The sequence below is a fragment of the Falco punctatus genome (genome assembly GCF_963210335.1).
Source record: "Falco punctatus genome assembly, chromosome: 3".
In the NCBI taxonomy this organism is placed as follows: Eukaryota; Metazoa; Chordata; class Aves; order Falconiformes; family Falconidae; genus Falco; species Falco punctatus.
This window is the reverse complement of record NC_137582.1, coordinates 89,320,582-89,345,922: the sequence shown is the minus strand read 5'-3', so window position 1 is coordinate 89,345,922 and position 25,341 is coordinate 89,320,582. Positions and strand designations below refer to the sequence as shown.

Here is a 25,341-nt window from a genome sequence, read left to right as displayed (position 1 = left end):
AGTATTGTTTTTCACTCTGTAGTCATTGCACATGCAAACCCTGCAACCATCTTGAAAACAAAAAATTATATAGCTGAGTTATTTGAAAATCTGCTTATGGTGCATGGTGGCATAAGCAGTAATTGACATAAAGTGCTGCTTAGCACACAGAATCAATTATTTTCGATTGATATAAACCAGGAAATCGTTTAATGTCAGATTGATATTAATGAGCACAGTTGTACTAACAAGTGCAAGTCTACCTGCAGCATTAGATTTCTTTCTGGTAAGGAACTTGATACAAAGTAAGCTCAGCCCTTAGAGGCAATGATACCATGTTTTGAAAAATAAATTTAATGACAAATTAAGAGTAGGATTGTTATTGTGGGAATCTTTTCTGAAAATGGGATAGTGCTTATTTGGGCAAGCCTTGACTATATTTTTAAAATCTAAGAATCACAATGTGGTCTTTGACTCACCACTGGAGAAGGAAATTTTCTTAATAGTAAGAATTAGGATGATTTGGCAGTGGTGAGGAGCAAATCCAAGGATGGGTATGGTAGAAAGAAGTGGTATCACTGAGGAAACATTTTCTCCTTTGCTTGAAACTACTGCCATAAAATTAGTCTGGCTTCCTTCTCTCCTAAAGGTGACTAAAAACATCTCCCTGAAAACTGCCTGTGTTGTATTGTACATTTCTGCCCAGATGAATAGACTATGGCTACTGAATGAGGGACCGATGGATCCCCTGTTTGCTGTATGGTGGAATCCGAGTAAGAGGAATGTGAGAAATGTTGCAAACTGCCTTTATTTTTATAAAAAAATAAATGTTGACCACCTGTAAGTGCTGTAGCCAGACATCTATCTGTACATTCTGCACACGCAGGATCCAACCTGTTCATATTCAGAGGTGGCTGAAAGGAAGGACCTGGCAGCTTTTGAGAGACAGCTTTATTAGCCACCCCATTTCAGCATCCTTTTCCAGCAGAACAGAAGCACGGACACTTCTTTCTCCTCAGTTTAAACACAGGAAGTTAGCTGTTTAAAACGAAGTTATCTGGTCTCCTTCTACAGTTAACAGAAAGAGACAGATTCTTGCAGAGGGTGCCTGGTCCACCTCAGATACCAATAAGGGGATGGGATGAATGTCTCTCTAGAGGTGCCTGTCTCTTTCCATTGACCCGAGGGTGGAGCCCAGCTGTCTTGTCTTCCTTGGACATCGCTAACTTTTAGATAACCAAGATTAGATAGGACGTTTTCTATACACTGTATCGGTAGGAGCCCTCAGAGGAGGAAATACAATAATATAAATGCAGGGCAAGACGAGGATGTCTTCATTTTGCTCTTGTCCTAGCCTTTGTATCATAACTTGCAGCAATGCAAAATAACCATGAAATGAACAAAATACCTCTGAGCTACTTACCAAGTAATATAATGATACAGAGAAGAATGGCAATAAGAGCCCCAGTGCTAAGACCAGTAGGGTGGATCAAGGCTTCTGCATTACAGGACAGCATCTTTCCTCGATGGTCACAAGCACATACTCGAATAGTCACTGTTTCAGTACTGCTCTGGATAGGGTAGTCATTGTCTGATATTACCACTGGCAAGAAATAGGTACTCATTTCATGCCGGTTATATCTGGTTTTTCGGGTGAAAATCCCTGCTGTGTTGTCTGCAAACACAAAGCACGCATTAAATTCTTCATCTGAAGACTGTAAGCAAGGATGAGATAATAAAGAAAAATCTTCCTAGAAATTCACCTCTGTTGTCTTGTAGTGTAAAGTTTGAGCTGCTGGCTGCCTCGGGAGCTAAGGAGAATGAAAACTGATGTCCACTGTAAGAGTCATCTTTATCAACAGCACTTAATGTTTGTATCAGCTGAAACAATAAGAACAAAATTATCTTCAAAGTCAATGGACCTTACACTTATTTATATATCTAGGATTGTAAAGCAATCTTATTTTACTCATTTTTTTTCCTCCTGCTTTAAGGCAGCTGATGCTGCTATGGAGAGCTTAAGAAAAGTGATCCATGTGCTGCTGATGCTGTTTAGGATGACCATGTTATTGTATTCCATATCATCAGCCAGTAATGTAATGAATTTAGAAGTTGGCAGGAAAATCATGCTGAATTCAAGAGCAAGCTTGGGTTGATGCCACTCCAGACAGGTAGGAAACCTCTGCATGTGACAAGCAATAGAGATGAAAGTTGAGACAGACCAAGCTGGCTGTGTATTTATCTACCCAGATCTCAAGTCACAGGAATCGTTTGGCTGAATCTTCCAAATTACCTGCTACTTTGAACCATTTAGTAATAGGACTGGTAGAGTGAGAGTTATCTGGCAGGAAATAATTATATCACAGACAGGACCTGTAAAAGTTACAGACCAGAAACTGTTTTTGAAGGATACAGTGGAGGTGCCTAAATAATGCAAAGAATCACAGAATGAAAATGAATTGGGGATAACAAGGTGCAGTACAGAAAACAACAGCCTAGAAGATACTGTCACATTGCTGCAAGAATGCCAAGTGTAATCAGATACTGTGCAGCCACTGTTTGGTTTAATTTTGCAAAACTGACAGTTTCATGCAATGCAAAGTACACCTCTTGATGAAGTGATGCAATAGTAGTAGCAAAACTCGGTTAATTTGGAATATTTTCTTAGCACAAGCAGAAAACACACCTGTTCTGCCTTTGCATTTTCACAGACGAAGGTCTCATAAAACATGGCAAACTCTGGAGCATTGTCATTTACATCCAAAACCTTAATGAACACTGGGACACGGCTGCTTTGTTTTGGGTTATCTGGAATGATAAAACCAGAAAGAATAGAGATTTTACTTAGCCCAGCTACTGACTTTATAGAAGAATAAAAATACAGACTTAGGGGCTCATTGTCTTAATTCTTCTCACTCACAACACTCTGCATATTCTGTTGATTTCTGGGGAATGCATGATAGGTAAATCCACAAAATTGTGCTGTGTTATCATTATTCCGATTCTGTGTAAACTATACAGTTAACGTTGGGCAGGAGTCAAGGATTTACAATTTTTTTTGAACTCTGCAATAATGATTATGAATGTATGTGTGATATATATACATATATATGTAAAATATATAATACTGGAGTTAAATCAAATCTATTTATTAGCCTAACTGATACAGTTTGGTGGCAAAAAATTTTCTAGAACATACTCCCTTCCTTAACTGTGAAGCAGAAAGACTGAAGAGTCATGAAGATGGGACTGAGTGGGGTTTTTTTCTCTCCACCTGTTATATATAATATTCTGCTCCCTATGAATCTTGTTGCAGTTCCTTAAGCTGCCATGATTACCATTATGTTATATAAATAGTAACTGTGGCTGTGATCACAGATATTTTCTCATCTGTTGTGAACTGATTTGGCTTCTTTTCTAAAACGTTAACTAAAATGTACCAGCTGAAGAACATAAGAACTATAAAGAATGTGCAGATCCCCATATATAATCACCTTTTTTTTTTCCCTATAAGGACTGTATAGTGCCAAGAGATTGAATTTGACAGGGAAATTCCTGAGCATAAAATACTGATGAAAATAGTAGTCTTTCTAGATAAAAATGAAAACATTTGGGAAAGAACCACATTTTTTAGACTATTCCATTTCCTCTTGGACTATTGGTCCTGTTGGACCATTCCTTTTCCTATTGGGGGGAGACAGGCTTTAGTCGTGAAGACAGAGAAAATAAGGAAGAAAGGCAACAGGTGGCAACCTTGCCTAGGAGCCATGAATGGTGAAATAGGCAAGATTCTGAGGCACAAGTCTATAACAACTATCAACTCTTAAAACGTATCTGATCTGCCCCAAAATCAGTTTTTTATCACTAACCAAAAAGGAAACCAAGAGACATTGCCAGGACTTGACCTGTGTCCTTCATGCTCCATATCACACAAAGAATGATCTGGGCCACATCACCCAGAAATACCCACCTCGGTGGGGCTGGGAATGTGAGAGTGTAATCTATGAGGGAATGAGTGTGATTGAAATTAGTTTCATTTAAAAAAAAATACCTTCCCTCTCCCTTTCATGGGGTTCACAATGAGTCTGGCTACTTTAATTTCCTACCCATGTTAATATAGTTTATTAATGCGTTTTAACCTATGATTCAAATGAAAAAAAATGCAATTAAGTATAGCAGACCTAAGACTCTCTATGCTTCTACAAACATTCATTATAGTAGCTTATTGAGTTAGGCTTTAATAAAAGTCCTATTACTGTGTTTATCATAGTTTTATAAATTCGAATATGCCTTCTCCAAAATTGGCACTGTATATTTGTATTAAAGAGCTCAGTCATTTGGACAAAATATTGTGCTTTAAAGCTCCACAGTACCATTGAAGTTAATATGATTCCATTAGGCATAAACCATTTTCTAATATGAACCATTGGGCTAAATTTACTCAATATATAAAACAACGGTTTATGTACAATATAGACTAGGCTGAATTCTATGCTAAAATACATCAATACAAATGTTGAATTTTTATAACAGGCAGAAATCAAAGGTACTTATTTGAAGTTGCAGGACTATTTTACAGGGGCATACCTTTCTAACAAATACTTTCAATATATTGACTAATGTGTTTCCTCTCCTCTCAAGGATTAGTTGTTTTCTTTCCTGCTTTTTGAACCATGAACTACATATTTTCATTCTACTTCTAGGTGCTTAAGATCATCACAATTTAAAATGATACTGTAATAAACAGAAGTTTCATAAAATCTGTATTCTCTAAGGACATGGGCCTTTTCTGTGATTTAATGGAAATCTAAGTTGAAATATATGTATACACCTCTAAGTCTTTTTTTGTTTTCTCTTTCAAATATAAAAACCCAAGTATTAATCAAATTATCCTTTCAATAATTTTTGTAAATTATTTGATTTATGTTAATTTGTTTGCATTATCCTTTAATTATCGCTGGACTCCATCTCCAAAATAAGCTCCACAGACTCAACAAACTGCTTAAATCTATTCATCCCTATAGCGGTATGTTTTCTGTTGAGCCAGCAAACAAACCATTAAAGATTTTTTTCTGAATACAGCCTCAAAGTCCAACCAACGTTTGATCTACCCTTAAGCATTAAGTAAAGGATATTTAAAAATACTATGGGAATTCTCTCTGGTAAATCAGCTGTAATTCTGCAGCTGTGAATCAGTAGCCCTATGTACTGAGTTCTATTGCCAGTTTGCCCTCTGACTATGGCGGATGTACTGACCCAGTGTGTCACCAGCTATTTGTTTGCAACATTCACAGCATGATTCTCCTGGCTGCTGAGCAACTGCAGCTCATACTGGTGAAAAAGAATAACACTTTAAAAATGGAGCTATTGACATATATTGGCAATTCTAGACAATTAAAGGCAGAACAACTTCCATATTTTACTTTTTTTTTTTTTTTTTCCAGTTGTAAAATGTAATCAAGACCAGTCATCACTGAAAGGTGTTTCTCTTTAAGACGTCATCATTTTTTTAACTTTTTTTTAATCAAAGGGAGCACCCATCTATCTGAATCTACATTCTGCCTGTAACATGAATAGATATTTATTTTAGGTTACTTCAGTGAAATATATCTGGAGGTCGATGCGATGGTATGCTACTGAGAGCAATCAGTGATTAGCTGGAATTTAGTGGAATGGGACTTGAGCTAGTCTTGCTAGAAATTACTGGTTTTAGCTAGGAATGTTAAGCAGTAGTGCTTTCCAGTCTAGTCTCTTGAGACTAAAATTAGTGAGATAGCCTGGATCAGACCAAGGCTTGTTTAAACAGTAGCTGTATTTCAACCAAGAAAATTGCCTTTGGAAGGCATTTACACCAGTTATGCCAAATTTGGTCTATGTTCAGTGAAACACAGCCTGGGAAGTAGGTTGTTGCAGCCTGGAAGGATTCAGACTAAAGAAGAATAATAATTAAGACAGAAGCCTGTGTCAGACACAAGAGGTTTAGCTGAGAGGGTTTGGCCCAGTAGAGAGTCTGTCCTTAGGGAAGGAGGCAAGGAACTAATTGAGTATTTCATATAGGTGCTAAGTTGGTTTTCAGACAGCATACTGCTTTCTATACTATATATTATTTCAGGTCTGCTAGGATCAATACAATTGCTCTTCCTAAATGTTCTTGCTATTCTTTCCTTTTTAGGTGTTTATTTTTCCCCTCCTCCTCTACCCAGGAGCTCAGTCTGCAACATACAACTCTCGACCTGAGATCACTCCTCCAAAGACTTAATAGAAACACAAACACATGACTAACAGTCAGCCAGAAGCAGTTTGGTATGCTGAAACCACATACCTAGCACTGAAAGATACAAACTTTAAAGAAAGGGAGGAAACTATTCAGAAACATCATTCCTGTAGGCTCTAGCCCACCACTCTTTTACATAACCCCACCTGCTTGCCTCAATAGGATCGTTTCACAACAATTTTCAGTTTTAAAAAGACCTACAGAATAAAGCTAGAGTCAAGTACTCCTTAATTACACTCTTCTCACCATTCAGCATCTGACTGAGCCATCTACACATACACACACCATAAGAAAGCGGAGCTTATATCGTCTCAGAATATGTTTAAAAAAAAAAAAAAAGCAGCCATTTAGCCTCCAAGTTGCACAAAGACTGTCATAGAACTGGTGTTTATATTAGATCTATCTACCATTCCACCATGGTTCGCAATCATATGTACTGTGACTCTGCAAAAGCAAATAGAATTGCGTTCCCTAATATGCAAGCATGTCACATGCTTATAGTTAATGTAATAAATAAAGAGGATTGTTTATTAAGGCCACCTAGCATACATATCCTTAGGTAGATCCCTGGCATTTCAGCTCCTAAAATCAACATGACTAGTAGTATCACAAGATTCCTTCTTCTGAGCAATGCTAAACTGACAGACAGATTTGTTACTTTAGCTCCTATTTCAAAGGATATGAAAGAAGTTAAAAATGGAAATCCTTAAAACTGATTAAGATCTGGGCCCCTAACTCAGCTCAGCCACCTTAGTCTTATTTGAAAACATCCAGCCTGTGTTACATTCACTCTGACTGAATTCAGCCATGGAATGCAGTTTGGCTTTAAACCACCTTGCTTGCTGCATGCTAGAATTCTGCAATCATATTAAAAATTAAAAATGGCTATTACTGATTAGAAAACACAGGATTGTTACCTCTGCTCCCTGCTCAGCTAAGTTACCTCTTTATGAAGTGTGTCCCTAGTAAACACAACAGTGTGGACCACCTCTTGCAGAGTTACCGCTTCTTCATTAGTATTGAGTGGACTATCCATATAACGTGACATGTCTCCAGCCGTGCTTTCCACACACTCAGCTAGGAGGCTAAATACATGACATGAGGGGCAGCAGTGCTATTTAGGTTCGACTTACTGATCTCTGCTGCTATTACTGTAATGTTGTGCCATAGCAGTGTTTCCCGGTCAAGGGGTTTTGAAGTAAATATGGAACCATTTCCTGAATTGATGTTGAATACTCTGTCCATATCAGTGTGTCGATCTACAGAGTACCTGAAAATACAGAGACAGGGGTTAGGAGAATGCTTTCCTTTTAATTTCTAATTCTTAAACCATTTTCTAAGACTAGACATCAAACAGCTAGCAAATGGGGTTGTCTTTTGTTTTCAGCGCAGGCTTCAGAGTCTTTATTTATTCACACAAAGAGCTAGTTCTGAGTTACTGGATAATGACATGTTGGAGGTTTGATTTAGAAGGTGGAGCATTGTCACTGAGTAAATGAATTACTGCAGAATTTACATACCTCTGAGAATCATCAAAGCTTTGTTTTTAGTGAGAAATGTTAAATCTGTGTCCTGAAAGATAGGAAGTTTAGTTTAAGGCTGAGTTGGCTTTCCCTTTATAAAAAAACTCTTTTTATGGATATCTCAACTGTTCCAAATGATTTCTGATATAAAATCTGACAGCTGGGGTGCATTTCTGCCTTTTACTTCCCAGCATTTAAAAAGACTGTCGTGTCCCCCCATCCCCCCGTCCCCCGTCCCCCGTCACCCCCCCCCCCCCCGAAGTCAGCATGGAACAGAGAGTCATTATTTCGTGGTACATATCCCATAAGGGTTTGCTGTAATTCATTAAAACTAACATGCTTAGCCCTGCTTGTTGGTATCTAGATGTGAAAATGAATGCTAACAAGCTCTGGAGGAGCTCAGAGTCTGAATATAGTTTCCAATTTTCAGTATGATCTTTGCTTTTTCTGCTGAGCTAAACCCAGCTTTAAAAGCATAACTATCCAGTTCATGGGAGAGGGTGATACCAACCTGATCCAAATGCTGTGACGTGGTTTCATCTCTCACAAAGAGAAAATTCTTGCACAAATTGCAGCGGTTTTGACGGAAATATGTCCCTGGTATTGCTAAAGCAAGAATGCAGTTGCATTGTGCTGTTCTTGTTTCAAGCCCAAATGTGTCCTGATGTACAATCCAGGACAGAGCCTTAGGAAGCCCAGGGTGCTCCCTCGGTCTCCTTGCAGGTCATGACAATGGAGACAAGGCAGCTACTGCTGTCCCTTGTGTCCAGACAAGGAGAAAGATACGGCTGAGCTGGTATGCAGTCAGACAGAAACTGGGCCAGGACAATGACTACAGGATTGAGGGGAATGCAGAGGATGAAGAAAAAAATTCCGCTCCCTGTTCTGCCCTAGGATAAGCTGTGTGACATGTCCCTTATTCTGAACAGATTTCCCAGTGCCTGTGCAGTGTCTCAACTTCTCAGAAAGATCTTGCACGGAAAGAGGAGGGAACAGAATAGTCCAGTTGAAACATGTGATTCTGACAAAGGTTTAAAATTACCTAACTTGATGATTATCTTGTAACTGCATTTTTTTTCTTCTTTGCAAGTAAAACAAATGGGATATAATATCCACAGCAAATTAGACTAGTCTTATTCTAAAATAAGAATTTTAGTGTAGCCTACCTTCCTAAACAAAAGTATATCAAGTATTAATTATTTGCACTAGACTGGTTTTCTTTTTCCACATTAAATTCCCATGTCAACAGCCAAATGAGATTCAAAGGTACTTGCACAAAAAACTAACCTTTTTTAGTAGGACTTGCATAGGCAAACCTTGCTAGTTTTTCAGGAGTTGATTTAATTTTTATTCATTGCTGTGACTTACCTAAAAGTACTGCAATTTCAGCTGCAGGAAGTCAGCTGTGGTGTCACTAACCTAGTTCTTTTATGCAGCATTGCAACATTACCATCAGCTTGAAAAGAGTATGTGAGAAGGTATGCAATAGGCAAGCGCTGACTGATGGGACAGCTGTGTTATTTTGTCCAAATCTAAACAGCACATGTGAATTTGTTTACTTAGCTGAAATGTTTAGTGGAAACAAGTTGCTACAAACCACTCTAACTCTCTTATATTTTGACAAAGTAAGTATTTGATATGGCAAACATTTCATTTCAACGTTCATTCATTCAGGCTTTTACATGATATTATATTGGTATTTTGTGAATTCAATTATTTTTTTCAGATATTCTGTAGCTCTTTACCATATCTTTCAGCTGAAATACTTTGGTATTTCCATTTTGCAGTAAATCTAGATTTTGCATTTCTATTTGAAATGAAGTATCAGGATTTTCCATAGATTAGCTGTTCCAGCCAACTGTAATAGTATGTTTCAGGCTTATTCAGCAAGATATTTAAGTAAGCAACTGGCTTTAGGCATGAGTTGTCTGTTCATTGGGAGTTTTAATCTTCAATTATGCCTTCACTCATACTTCCTATTATAAATGGATTTAAAATATCTTACTGCCTTAGCACATTCTAATGCCTTGGCATATTGTAATCACTATGTTTACTTTGTAAGATTTTCTAAATTCAATCTGTGGTACAGTATCTGGAAGAAATGGAAAAAAATAAAATTGTTTTGGACTTTTTCTAAGGTTACCAGAGCTGTAACATTAAGGACTTCTTCAAGATATTAAGAATTTTAAAGTATAAGTCCCTGTAAAACCATATGTATATTCAGTCATTTGTACAGTGGAAAGTTAAACTCACAAAAAAACCAAAACGAACCAGATAAAAGCTTCTTAATGAAATGTTAATTTTATTTCTTCATATCCAAAAGAAAATACATACAAGGTCAATGCAATTAAAGTATATTCTAATTATACCATTAACCCTTGTCTAGAAGGATGATTTTAATATGCTAGGCTGTCACTTCTGTTTCTCAGTTTCTTTTGATCAAGGACTGTTAATTATGTTAAATTGGTGGTGATTCTGACTTATGGATCATAACCTAGTGAGTATGAAGCAGACAACATCAAACTAATTTTTATATTTATTTAATGAAATTAATGGTGTGTATTTGTCTGATTTCAGGACTTCATCAGGAATTCAGGAATTCAGGAACAGACAAGCTAGGAAGTTAAAAGTATCTATGCAGATTCCAGTCTCTCCTTGTACGTAACAGGAAGAAGGGGAGGGTGAAAGACAGAATCTAACACATGCAAATATGTTTTCAGTAAAAATACACAAACAAAATTAAGCCTTACATTTGTTTGCAGATCATTTTCATCTGGGATACTTTAGTAAATCAAATCACAGCAGGGAGACAGTTCCAGTGACTGATGAACTTCATTATGCCTCTGAGGAGTTACTATAGCAAAAAAACTCAGCTAGCAATGTAAAAAGATCTGATGTACAATAGAGCAATGCCAGTTGCAGCATTATTTTTTTTAAGTATGAAGCACTTCATAATATTTCTGTTTAGATCAAATACAATCAGGATGCAAACCTTCTTTTTATAACACAGCTGGAGAGTGGAGTGTTACTCAGGAATGTATTAATGTTGCTAGGCTGGGATGCATATTCAAATACTGCCAAACATCTATTAGTGTATTTTTATATTTTCTCAATTTCATGGCCACAGTAAAGTTTATTTACAAGGTCTGGACTGATGAAATGTATGTAGCTCTACCATACACAGGTCATGAACGATTATGCAGTCTTACAACCAGGGCAGATGCCCACTTCATATTTTGCTATTGTTGCATTGTTCAGCTTGCTGTCTAATGTAACCACAAGTCAGGAAGATTTGTGGGTCAGGAAGGTAAGTGTGTGTGAATTTTTCATAATGCATTTTCATAATGATATTTTGAAGGTTTCCTTTAATGGAAGATCAAAGGGGCTTTCATCTAACAGAGTTAAGGCTCAGTTTGTTTAAACAGAAGAAATCTTCACTCAAGTAGAGGAGAAAATGGAAGGTTTTCATTGTAATATCAAGTGTCTAAAGATTTTATTTTTAACCGTCAAGAAAAATTGACAAGCAAGTGACAAGTCATATATATACAGTCTAATTGCATCTTCCCCGAAGCTCAGAGTGAAAATCGGATTTAGCATCTCTATTGCATGATGGAAAAAAAAAAATCACCCTGTCAAAAAGATGCCGACTCAACCCGTGCCCCTAAATTCTAGGCGATACCCAAGATATTAGCACCATAAAATTATATTTATTACGAGGTAACATCTCTCAGGCTACTGCTCTCTGCTGATTTCCTTCCCCTCTTACTGATTTTGATGTTTTTTCTTGCTGTGTTTATATCTATTACTCTAACCTCTTCCTCATTTTTCTTTTTCTTCTTCTTTCACCTTGCTGTTGCATGCTATTAAAGCATAAAGGAGACAAGTTTTCTGCTGCACTGCATCAGTTTTGACACCTCTGCTAAATTTTGCTCAATAACTATCTGATATTTTAATATGCAAATTACCTATACTGTATTATAGAACTGCTCTTTGAAAGATAGGTAAATTTTAGCACACACATTCAATTATCAGAAAAAAGCCAGTAGGCAGTACTCAACAATGAACAGCATAATCCCTATCCACAGTAAATCACTTTTAATTAGGAGCTGATGCTGGTGCAAAATGGAAATGGTTGTAGTTATCACCACAGGGAAGCAGGGAAGCACTCCCCTTACTCTCCAGTGTCATTAGATATAAAAAAAAAGCAGATTCATATGAAGACTGCAAGGGGCCTGGGTGTCACCCCAACCAATTTTTCATCTTACTAGCATGCCCATGAAGACATGCTATAGAAGGTGTTCATTCTGTCCCAGGGCTTCACAAAGTCAGCAAAAAATTATGTTGCTCTTTAAGTTACTCTGCTCTGCTAGTCCAGAACTCCATATAATTGTTGCATGTCATCATATAAATGAAAGTAAGTCCTAGCAAGGATTAGTCTTGAACATGAATTCATATGCAGGGCATTGCATGTAAACAGAAGACAGAGAGGGTTTCTGACAGAAACATTTAAGATTTAGTTTCTTCATCTAGGAAATTAAGATGATAATATTTACCCCTCTCACAAGGTGAGCTGAGAGCTTAAAACTTATGCATGACTCATAAACATTTTAAGATATCTTGAGGAAAGATAGTTGTTTGCAGAAGTGTAAATTATCAATGAATTGGATTTGTATTAAACCTGCATTATTTTATTTTGATCTTGAGACTACTATTGCATTTCCAAGGTGCTGAACCCAGAGACATGCTGAAAATTGACCTGAAATTAGTATTGCTGTATTTTTCATTTCCTCCTCTTACTGCCTTGTCAGTAGCAATGAACTTTAATTAAAGCACACAACTATTTAAAAGGTCTATCATACTCTATCTAATATGACTTGAATACTCCAATATGTTTTCAGTTGTACTGAAATGGTGTACGTGTAAATTTACAAAAAAATGAAGGTTTAGGTTTAGTTACTCCAACCTTAACATTTCCTCCACTTCCTCTAAGAATAATTTATTGATTCATGGCAAGTGTACTTCATGAAGTCCATGAGACTGATTCTTATCTTACTAACCTTACACTGATACAAGTGAGATCAGAGTCTATGTATGCACATGATCTGCTTTTATGGTATTTCTACTTGCAGTTTAGAGGCGGTGAATGTGACCTTTGTCAAGCAGATCTGGACAGATGGGAAAAGAAAGGGCTGCTGAATCACTCTCCTGTCATATAGCCAAGAGGATGAACCACACTGTAAAGGTGGAAGGCGAAGATGAACATCTTAGTGTTCTTTTGCAGTAAATTCTTCTATGTTAGAAATAGCCACAAACATTAGTTGCTGAAGAGGATAGGATGTAATTCAAGATGTAAGGGCCATGCAAACACAATCACACAGCTAAATACGCTCAAGTGTGAGAGATCATTTACCACCTAGCGTACTCCCTATTTAAGCATACCTGAACAGTTTCATTGTTACAAGGGATATTTTTATGTGCTGACATGAAAAAAGAAAAATTAGAGCTATAAAAAATTTACTCACAAGCTGAAATAGTCTATGCTTACTTGACAGGGTTCTTGGCAGCATCTGGATCCTGAGCAGTTACTGTTCCTACTACACTGTTTATTGGAACATCTTCTTTCACTTCCATAATGTATGCTGGTCTGCTGAACACAGGGGGTTCATCTACATCTTCCACCTGAATTCTGACTGTAGCTGAGTCCTTGAATGGCCCAAGGTAGAGGAATCGAGGGTCCACATGGGTGTTGGTAGCTTCCACTTTCAGAATATACAGGTTTTTATTTTCAAAATCCAATGCCTGGGAAGAGAAAAAGAAAAAAGTCTGAGAGGTCTGTGGGGATTGCTGTGGCTTGTAGACAGGTGAGTCAAATGAATGGGAGGATGTCACAGAGAGGCCTGTGCTAGGTAACAGGAGCCTGATTTGAAATTAAAATGCCAGCACAAAAAAGAAAGTTAGGGTTCTATGCCACTGATGGCATGTTATAGAAAAAAAACCCCACTTTTTCAGGGAATTCTGTGCCTGCCTGGAACTCCTAAACACAAATTAATCTTTCTTTCTCAAATAGCCGTAACTCTTCATGCCTTTTATTCTTTCATTTTTGACATTTTGACATTTTCTTGTCTATTCCTTGGTGCTAAGCACCACACACTAAAGGCGGGAAGATTTTCTAGGAACTGCTTCTTTAAATATTGCCATTCCATCACTGAAATGAAACACTTTGACATCTAGTGTCTGGACATCCAGGACCACCCATTAAGGAAAAAAATGGTTTTATGATAGGCTATGACTATATTACACTCTGTTAAAAGTACGAAAAAGCAGCATTTAGTGACTCTGTTAACAGTACTTGGAGAAATGTGGGGGGAGAGTAGTCACCCCATTTTTCCATTATGTTGTAGAAGATTCACAGCTTCTGTCAACAACAGACAGAAATGCAGACGGAGTTAGACTGATATCATAATCAGCCCCTGGAAGGCATCTCCTAAAAAACAAGTAATGACAGGTGTCATACTGATATCAACAAGCAAGTGCATGTTCGGAAAATCTACACAATGCCTATCTAGTGATGACTGAACTTGAACTGATGGAGGATGATATCTGTAACCTTATCAAGCTTGCCTGATAATGCACTGTAAAGAATATTTCTCAAAACTTCTGACAGCCGATGTGCAGCCTAGTAGATGATGTCTGCTGTGATCCAGCAAGGTGCTGCGATTATTATTTTTCTAAAGTAAAAGCATGCTGATGTATTTATTAATTACATTTTTACTAAATCAGAGTAAAAAAAAAAATTGTCTATGTATTTTAATACGTTATAGCTATAGAATTCAACACTTCCTGATACTGAAAAATAGGCATGTAATACTGATTATTTCTGTGGTCTTAACACAGCACCTTCTAGTAATTTAGCAAATCCTGTAAGCATCATAGGGAGAAAATCAGACAGATGGTGGTGTCTCCTTGAGTTATTCTGTGGATATGTTGCACAATTTTTTCTGAGTCCCATCCCACTCCCTAAGTTATTTACTTTCTCAGATCCTTCAAAGTATGTGTATTGGTTTAGCAAAGGAGGGTATAAGAGGAAGTACCCCAATTACCTGTATAGAAATAAATTTACGTAGGTCATGTAGAGATTCCTAATAGATAGCATTCAAATTAAGAAACAACACATGCTGCACTACAAATGGAAAACAAGTATAGGTAAACTTGTGACTGCTATTTCAGAGCATAAGATTGTGTTGTGTACCTTTTTGACAGTTATAATTCCTTCCTGTGTGTCCTTGTCTGTGGTAATTCCAAACATGTCATATCCATCCCCCTCAGTGATGCTGTATTCAATCTCTGCATTTTCATCCACATCAGCATCATTAGCTTTTATCCTGCCGACTGGTGAATCAGGTGGCATAGATTCAGGAGCTCTAAATTGGTAGGTGCCTATAGCAGACAAAGGAAATTTTGTCAGTCTTATGGTACTTTGGACACCATCTCTCAGCCCACTATCCATGCTGGGCATGCACAAATGAGTTAGCAAGTCACTGTGCCTTCAAGCCTTCCTGGGGCAACAGCCTTTACCTTCTACCTTACTTTCGTGTGGATAAAAGTAACTTATTTTTCTATCTCTTTTCAAGTATGAAGGATAAGCATTTTGTTTTCCTACAAATATGTGTCTTTAGCAGCATATTTCTAGACATTATCAGGGCCTCTGTTGGGCATATCAAAATTGTATATGAAAAATGTCTTGAGGCTAAAGGACAAATAGTAAGAACTGCCACAGGCCAATGCAGCTTAGTAACACTAAAACCAAATCCAGCCCAAATGCCTATTAATAATGTGCTACATTGAATTCTCCTCTGAAAAAAACTCTACTTGGGGTATGCTGGCATTATGAAGCTGTATCTTTGGCTTTTATATTGAAGACATTTATGTCCAGAGATGTATAATTAACTCATTGGGGGTAGAGTGCTGTATTTTCTCTTAAGTTGCTCTAATTTAAATGGAAACGCGTTGCCCACAGCTAAGAACAGACTTTGAACTTAAATGACAAGTTGCTTCCAATAACTTTCCCAGTGACTTAACCGCCAAAGCTTGCTGATTTGTCTGATAGTATCTGCAATTATTTTCTCTAACAGCTACTTTTGACTTTGACACACACTGACACTGTGATATATACACATCACACACTGCAGTGGTTAGACAAAGAAAAAAAGAAGAAAAAAAAGAGTGAGAAATAAGGAAGGAAAGAGAACAAGAGACAAAGAAGGAAAGAGGCAAGGAAGGAGGAGAGAAACAGAGAAGTGGATGAAAGATGAAGCACTTATGGTCATGAATGGTCATTAATAGAAATTACTTTCCAAGAGATCTTGCTCAACTGATTCCCTCAAATATCACACAGATATCTACCAAATGATCTGAAACAGGGGAAAGAAAATAGTCATAAATATCTGGTATATTTATGTACATGCCTTTGTTTCTGCATGCAAAGAAGACAGGAAAAGCCACCGAGGCAAATGCTTCCTGGGTATAAATACTCATTTTGATAGAATTGCTCTTGGGATCATTTTACGCTTAAATAAATATGTTTCAAAGCTTAAATAGAACAGATATCTTAAAATGTAGTCAACCACAACATCTAATAGAAATGATAATGCACAAGAAATACAGTTTATGTAAGTCGAAGCTATTTAATAGACAGGAAAAACAGAAGTTGTTTCTGTACATTAATTCACCTCTCAGACTGCCTACTGCAACTGTAGTAAAAATATTAGATTTGTTTCCAGGTTACTGCAATTAATCTGAACATGATGCCATTTCTTGATTCTGTGTTCTCTTTTTCTTTCTTAAGGGAAGTTTTATACTCACTAAGTACATGACAGCAGATATCTGAGTTAAAATATAGACCAAACCAACTTTTGTCCGTTTTAAAGTAAAGACATAGAATGTAAATGTTCCATACTCTGGGGGAAGCGAGGTGGGTTGTCGTTTACATCGGTCAGTGTGATGTTCACAGTGGTGGTTCCTGATAATCCGCCCATCTGCCCTCCCATGTCCTTAGCCTGGATGACCACTTGGTATTGCTCCCTGTTTTCACGGTCCATGTTTAGCAAAGCAGTTTTAATAATGCCTGAAAACATGAAAATTAAAGAGGGAGAGTTCACAAGTAAGGTACTGACTTTGATGGTAATTCTGATTAAGAAAAACCCCACAGCCTAAAGAACAAAACAATCTCCGCGTAACAGGTAAACTTTGCCCAGTACAAATATTTACTTTTATAAGATGACTCATTAAATTATAGACTTGTCATATCATAGCTCAGGCTGCTGTCTATGTGACAGACACAATATTAGTGGCATCCCAGAAAGATGTTCTACTTATTTGTGAGTGGTGTTATTTTACATAACTATTTATCCCCTTTCAGTTCCATGCTAAAGTCTCTCACTGAACTGCAAAAAGGCTCTTTGTTCATTATAATGTGCTCCATCTTTTCTCTCCTGTTCTGACAATATTTTTATTTTGACAGATGTGGTAAAAAAAAGAAGAAAGCTAACTTCAGCAAGACATCATTAAAGAGGCAGTACAACAACATTAAATGGGAGAAGAGAAATTAATTAAGAAAATTATGAGCATCCAAGCACGCCCAGGTAAATATATTTCTATTTATACATTGATTTGAATAATTATGCCAGTCACTTCCACCTTTAAAGGAACAAGTATCAGTTATGAGGCCAACTCCTACTGAAATTCAGTCATTCATATTTACCATGAAGCAAAATGTTTGCATTCTCACTGGGTCTCTTAAGGCTAAGAACTGACTCCTTTGTAGGCAAAAGGGGGAAAATTTGAACACTGAAATCCATGGCAAAATTCACAGCAGCTTCAACAGACTTACTTCACTGTAGGAGTTTTGCAATTGATTTCCATGGCAGGAAGATCAAGCCTGTGGTTTACCTTGCTTCCCCTCTGTACCCCGCACAACCCTCTTGCTAAAAGATTACTGCTGAACTCCCAGCTACATTATCCTTATTATAACTCTAGATAAAGAGAACATAATGTACTGTCCAAGTCAGAATAAGTGCATCAGTGCAAAATCCTTGTTTTTATTATCTAATACCTTATGCTTGAAGGGAAGCTCCCTTTGATCTTGGCTCTCCCTCTTTTCACAATTATGTACCTTTTTTTGCCTCAGGTTTTTCTTTGAGATATCTAATCTGTCCCTCCTTTTCCCTGTCTGAGTGTCTAAGATTTATTTAAGAAACAATGCCAAAACCTGACTAATCATCTGGGCTAATCCATTCCTTTCCTGTAAGGATGCTGAGGAGAACAAATTTCTCTAGCTTCCAGCAACCTATCACAGTGGATGTTCCCATTTAAGGAGTTTCTTGAGGTCCTTTGTTTCGTGTTGGATAATTTTGTTTGAAAACTTGGGAAGGGACTGTCTATGTAATCAGATAGTCAATGGTACAGCAGATTCAGTCAGCCAGAATTCATGTTTTACACGCACAGCTTCCAAAGCTGTTATTCAGTCCATAAAAAATTCCAGTCACTGTGTATAATTTCAACATTTTCCAAAAACAGAACTCAGAATTTTGGGATTCTATTTGTGATCTTCTAGTATAGCACAACAGCCAATTTTACCTCTTCTGTCATTATTCTTAATTAAGATTTCTTTCATAGAATTAGCATTAAAGTGATATGTTCCAGATGTACAGAAATTATAATTACTTCAAACAAATTTTGAAGAAATAGAAGAAGAAAAACCCATGAACAAACCCTCAGTCTTAATTTAGCCATTGTGAAGATCTATGAAGATAAAGCACTTTTTTCCACATCCACCTGTTTCTCGTTTTCATATAAAAGCCAAGATGTCTGGTTTAATTTAAGCATCCACAATAGTCTCTATACCCACTGCTTGTTAGAAATGACTGAAAACTGGTTCACATCCAGTACTAATTGTATTTATTAGACTTTACTGGTAAGATTAAAATAATGTAGGTGTCATGTTTACAGATGTATCGCTCTATTAAGTTTGTCAGATTTTGCACTGAGTAAGATGCAACCTCTTTGAAGTTTTTGCCTAGTATGTTCTAGCTTGGCTTAGCATGTCATTTTGAATTACAGACATTGTCAGAGAATGACAGATAAGGTCCCCTAACCTGTCTCAGATTCGACAGAGAAATATGGTTGTCCCTGGAGAATACTGTAGACAACTTTAGCGCTGTTCCCATACGTAGGATCATCAGCATCAGTTGCGGTGACTTGCACAACAAAGGTACCTGCAATGATAAATGAAAGAAAATAAAAATCCACTTTTTTTTTTCATGGCCAAGACAGTTTATTATATAGAAAAAAAAATAGCTTAGGTTCAGGTCAAAAGGGTAGGTTTGTGGCAAAAAGTTAGAGATATTCTTATTTTGTAGAAGTTTCTCTGTTGATAAAGGACACGGATACAAAACCAAATAACAGTTGACTTATTCTCAGTTCATTAAAATTCACATTTATCGATTAGATATGTAGATGCCTCATCATGTTTCTTACAAAGAAACCAGAAGTGCACCCTTCCCCAGATATTGAAGCCATTCAGAATTTTATCTAGGTCAAGGATATACTTTTGCAAATTTACTTATGCTTGTAAGGTATTTGCCCTAGGAATGTAAATCTGTTATTTCTTGCGTCTTCTAGAGAAAGAAATGGTGTTAAATCCTAGGCAAAGTGTTAACAGACATAAAAAATGAGCTTAGGTTTTGGTATTTAAAACAGATTTGTGAATAAAATATTCACTTCACATATTAAAATGTGAATATTAGGTTCTCTCTTCTCTAGATGAGATTTCATCCATATGACAAGTCCCATGAATGAGAGGAGAGAGTATGCCCCAAAGTCTTTATTTTTATATTGCTTGAGCTTTATTTTAATCTCATTCTCGATCATGGTTAATTAATGCTTCTCTCCCTGGATATTATTTCAGATTAGAAGAGCGCTTCTTGCAGTTTAACCATCCATTGCTCTCTGACAAAGAAATCAAAATAACCTCCCTAAGAATCAGAGATAAAGAATCCAAACCTGTCAACTTCTCTGGAAAACATCCAATCTCAAAATCTTATTTCAAGAAGTTGTTCTATTTTCTTTTATTGATTAATTCTTACAGCTTGATACATTTTAAATCAATATAAAGATTTCAATGAACTTCAATGGACTTTGGAGCTCTTTGTTTTTTGCATGAAAAGAGAAACATAGGTTACAGGAAGTTAATGGCATATCTCAGAATTAGTGATGAGTTGACTTGGGTGACAGTTTTCACTCCTGAAGTGTGTACAACCACTTCTGAACCTGTCCTTTTCTTCTCTTTTCTTTTCTTTTTTTTTTTACCTTCCTGAACCAAAGAAGGGTTGCTGAACAGATCTAGGGGTGGTATGGACACACTTAGGTGACCATGGATTACCATATTATTACACTGCTACTAAATCACATTAACAAAGCATATTAAACTCTTTACAGGTGTCATGTAACACAGCTTAGCTCAGCTCACTTTCACTGTAGCTACATCAGATTGTATTTTATTTTTTGTAGTACAACAGAGAGGGTTTAACTTAGCTAACATCTCTGATTTCAGCAAACTGTTGTCACTATTTTCCTGGAGTTAGTTGTGGTTTTTTAAATGGCTGAAGTACTTTTACTCTAGGCTCAAATAGCAGATGTCTGTATTCAATGCCTGTAAAGTTTGGGTTCTTCGTTCGTTCCACAGAAAGAACCCAGACCAGACATTAAAATCAATTATTAGTTAGCACCTACCAACATCTGACATTTCGGGAATGCTGGCATTGTAAACATCCTTTGTAAACATTGGCTCATTGTCATTGATATCATGGATCTTAATGATGAACTCAGATTCTGGTTCCACTGGTCTTCCAGTCCTTCTGTTTATAGCCTGGGCACGGAGTATGTATACAGGCTTTTCTTCTCTGTCTAGTCTCTTTGTGGCCTGGATGTCACCAGTGTTTTCATTGATAATGAAGAGGTCTCCTGCTCCATCTCCAGAAAGGATGTACTTAAGCGATCCATCTCCTTTATCCTGGTCTGAATGCAGCTGGTGGTGAAATGGGAATTGAAACAAAAAAAAAAAAAAGAAAAAGAAAGGAAAATCAATAATTGGGACACAGTTCTAGATACTTTAATTGATATCATGATACATGCTTTACTATTAGCAATAGCCACCCAAATCGCTGTACACTGCTTTTGGGAAATGATGATGACGCCACAGTAGAAGCAGTAAACTGGTAGAGTTGTGTCTTGATGTTCAGAATTGAAATGGTCCACAATATTATAAGAAATTGTCTGAGGAAACCCACAAACTGAAGTTGCAGTTCGCTCTCCCAAGCGAAGCACACATCAAACAGATTTAGTGTCCTAGAATGCTAGTGGCTTAGGTGGAATCCTAGGAGTATGTAGGACAGTGAAATCCTGCAGTGGAAAAACAGTGGATTCAGGAATTTCAGTAAGCCAAGAATTAAAAAGTGGCCAGGCCAGCCACTTCCTGAGTTTAAATTCTGGGTGCTGGGTTTCTATGCCCCATGGACATTATGTAATATATCACACAGCGCACAACATAATAACATACTAAATACATAGAAGAATAGCAGATAAACACATGCATTCACAAATTTGCAAATTAAGAGCAGAGATAGGCAGGCATACTAGACCATTACAGCACTGGCAGTGAAGAGATCAGTTGCCTTATCCAAAGGGACATGGACCAAGATGAAACATGGTGGATGCAGGGGAAAGAAAAAATGATGGTAACTAGCATACAAAGCTTGAGCTGCCCAAACCATTATCTTTTTTTCCCAGAAATATCCATGTCTCTTGAAATGCTACTTAGCACACACACGAGGTATGACTGATTAAATCGTACTCTCATGGCTGTTCTTTTGATAAAGGCTTATTTATCCACCCGGCCTTAAAATCAAGGCTAATCAACTACAATTTATTTTGTTGTTACTTTAGAGAAAATAAAAATTTTAAAAATGAAATAAAAAAAATAATATGCTTTCTAAAGTCAGGGCATAGGTGATTAAGTTCATAGGGAAAAAATTAATTTATTAGGTAGCAGATTCCTGGAAATTGTTGCTTTCATAGAAAAGACATGTTTCTGAGTCAGGAAAGTTGGATTTTCTCAACCAGTTCTTTGTTTCTCTTTTCCAACATAGAAGTTAAAAAACCCCAGAGAAACCTACTAGACTGTGTGGCAAAGTACTCAGCATTGCTGTATGGTATGCTTTGTAGAAGAGAAAGATTTGTAGGTTGGAAGAATGTAGAAATTTTCACATTGACATTACCAATACCTGGCTATGCCCCTACCATACTGGAAAGGCAGCTTCCAGCATGACCATATGGTCAATGTTTTGGGCTTCCTCCAACTTTCTCCCAGATCAGTGCTATGCTGATGACCTACTTGGTGGCACAGCATTCCACTATGTGTGCTTGTGCCTACGGTCCTCACAGAAGGCATGCTCCATGCAACAAGTCTGCCTTTAAAAGCAAAACTCTTTGTCACCACACATACCAGAAGTGTTCAACAATACAAAATATCATAACCGTAGCATGGTTAATTGTTAGCAGACGTGCTGAGGCACTCTTCTTAATTTTCTCCTTCAGGGAGAAAATGGGCACTCTATGTAATTCCTGCACAGAGCCCTTTCTCTTCATAATAAGAATACAAATAAGTAGCTTGTATGCAGCATTTTTCATAAGCAGATTTCAAAACCCTTCACAAAAGTGTCAATATCATTTGCTCTGGTGGTTTTTTTTTTTTTTTTTATAATAAAGCATAGAAACTTGAAGTTTCCCAGAAGGCTAGACTTAGAACCTGGAACAGAGCTTAGGTCGCCTGATTCTCATTCAATTGGCCAATACACTTGGCCATAGGGCTTGGAGGAATTATATGATTTACTAGATATAACCTCAGCTTCTGATGAGTATCTGTTAGACCTAAGAAGTCAAGACTGTAAGTCTATTGCGGGAAGTAATTTCAATAGGTTTTTTGAGTACAATTTTCCTCAAAGGCAACCTGCAACAGAAAAGGCATGAAAAGAATGTTGTCTTTAAAACTGTCTATTTTTTATGACTCTTTCACACCAAATAATCAACTCTTGTTTGCCTTAAAATCCTCTTTAACTTTGTCTGTATCATACTGGGACAGAAATATTCCTCAGTAACAGACTATCATTAATTCATATGAATAATGGAATAGTGCTGTTGTGAGATTTGTTATAGGCTGAACTCCCAATCTAATTTTTATCATAGTTTTAATTAAAACTGGTTTCAACGAACAAGTTAGCAAAAAAGGTCAAGCTAGAAAAGGTGTTGGAACCACTGGGAATTGTCTTCCACAATATTCTTTACCTAGCCCAGACCACCTAAAGAGCTAAAAATGGAAAGTCTTGTGATTTTTTTCAAGTCAATTGTTTCAGAAATTTCCACACTTCTTCTGCAAATAATCTACCTGTGAAAGATTGACTGTGACTTTGGTTATCAAGTCAAAGTATATCTTCGTGTAGTGACTCATCAATATAGAGAATGAGGTGTTCTTCACCAAAGGTTTAATCTCTAGCCCTTCAGCAAAAGTGCTAACTTTTGAAAATAAACTTTGACAAGATGTTTTTCAACTTCAGTACCTTCAGTTTTACAAATTTCCTAAGACATGACAGAACAAAGAAGTATTCAGTCAGCCAGGCTGTATGTGGATTATTTCCTGTGAGAGCAGGACCTGAGGGAGGTCATGTCATATGTACCAATGTATATTATGTACAGCTAAGGCTGGCTGAATGCCTACTCTTCAAACCCACAGCGAACTTACAGTGTGTCATCATGTGTGGCCTCAAGAACATGGTTGTTCCCTTCTTTTTTGAAAATAATTGTTTTTTTGTATTGGAAAAAACAAGCAGATCTCCAGAGAAGTTTCTCATAAATTGTAAATGTGTAACATTCAGTTGTTAGGAAAATATACAAAAAACTTATTTATTATTTTAGATTACATTATCTGTCCTTGACTGTTTACTTGGTAGAAAAGTTTTGTCCACGACAAGACAATCAACTGTTTTATATTTTCTTAAGTGTCAGTTTATCTTGGAAGCAATATTTTGTCTGTGTGACCTATACGAAGGAGGAAATTGCTACTGTAACCAGGTTAAAAAAAAATAAATTGGAAATAAAATTAAAGGAGAAAGAAGTGGTGCAAGCTGAGGTCAAAAGAAGAGCCTGGAGGGGAGATGCACTTAAAAATACAGTTGATGGTTTTGTAATATAAAACTTAACACTATTGTTAGGTTATGAAGATGAAATGAGTGGTAATAACCCTCCCTTTCCTTTTAAGTTGAAGTTATTTTTCACTCTCTAGACACCTCACTGCAAAGAAAGTTTGCTGTGATGAGATAGGTGTATAAATTATACTGCAGATGCTTTTAGCAGCACTGATCCTAGGCAATGCAAAATATTATAGTTTCACTCTAGTTTCACTCTGTGTGCTAAGCTGTGTTGCAAGAGTGTCCATTATCTTCGGTGTAAAGTTGGTCAGATAAATGGGCCATGTCAGATAATCATGGGATAGAATAAAATGTTTGGGACGCAGTGCTCATGTCATCTGAGCTGTATCATATTAATATTCCTCAAGACAAAATTACTTCAGCCAAAGGTTTTTAGGACTCCACATAAAGGTAGATTTTTTATTTCCACAGGAACTCAGCATTACTCAATGGCATTCATTTCAATTGGTGACTGAACTGAGCAATACCCCAAGGGTAAGCTAAATTGTGAAGAAGTAAGTCTATGCAATAAAAAGTAAATGCATCAGCAATTGCACTGTATTAATATTATAGTAAATTGATTCATTCAGAATGTAATCTGAACACTTTTGTGAAATCATCCATCAATCACTGGCTAAGGCTGATGATGGATGACAAATTATAGATTTTACTATGCCCTGGGCATACTTTTACTCATTTTACTTTAATACCACTGTTAAGTGAACCATCTGGTTTGCTTTTAATGACTTGCAGTCAGGTATAAACTGTCCAGCCTTTGTCTTTCTTCTGCCCTGCTCAAATGTCCTGTCTCCAAATGTTCAAATACATCTGCCTGAAAACAGGGAAGGCTTCACGCCTCCATCAAGAGGTGTTTAAAGTGCACACAGGACTGCAGCATTAGTTGCCTGTACTGGACATTCTGCGTATTGTCAAATTCATAATCATGTTAACAGGAGACTTGTTTTGGTTTTTGGGTTTGTTTGTTTGGTTGGTTGTTTTTTTCAAATTAGCCACAGTCTGGAGGAGCCTTGTTCTCCAAAGTGTCTCTGGCAGAACCCTCTGAAAGCACCAAGGGCAGTAGCAATGGGGTATCTTCAGCACAACAAAAAGGAAAAGGCAAGTGAATGCTCTGCTCAAAGCATAGGTACTGTGAACATTTTTTTAATTATTATTATTATTATTATTTCCAGAGTGAATATATTTACAGCTTTTGTGTTCATCTCCAATACACAGTATTGCTTCACTTTAAAACAACACTCCAGGAAAA

The 25,341-nt window shown here is 37.0% G+C and overlaps 1 protein-coding gene across 2 annotated transcripts in view; it reads right to left on the bottom strand.

Annotated features, from left to right (window-relative positions):
• Window positions 1-25,341, bottom strand: part of LOC308060886 (cadherin-6) — a 129,755-nt gene that overhangs the window by 28,149 nt on the left and 76,265 nt on the right. For both annotated transcript variants that reach the window (XM_080380141.1, XM_080380142.1), the window contains 9 exons: window positions 20,566-20,860; window positions 18,930-19,049; window positions 16,733-16,900; window positions 15,026-15,213; window positions 13,322-13,575; window positions 7,387-7,523; window positions 2,666-2,787; window positions 1,743-1,860; window positions 1,403-1,654 (listed from right to left, as the gene is read on the bottom strand). In XM_080380141.1, the coding sequence (XP_080236267.1) occupies window positions 1,403-1,654; window positions 1,743-1,860; window positions 2,666-2,787; window positions 7,387-7,523; window positions 13,322-13,575; window positions 15,026-15,213; window positions 16,733-16,900; window positions 18,930-19,049; window positions 20,566-20,860 (1,654 nt within the window). The remainder of the gene's footprint in view (window positions 1-1,402; window positions 1,655-1,742; window positions 1,861-2,665; window positions 2,788-7,386; window positions 7,524-13,321; window positions 13,576-15,025; window positions 15,214-16,732; window positions 16,901-18,929; window positions 19,050-20,565; window positions 20,861-25,341) is intronic.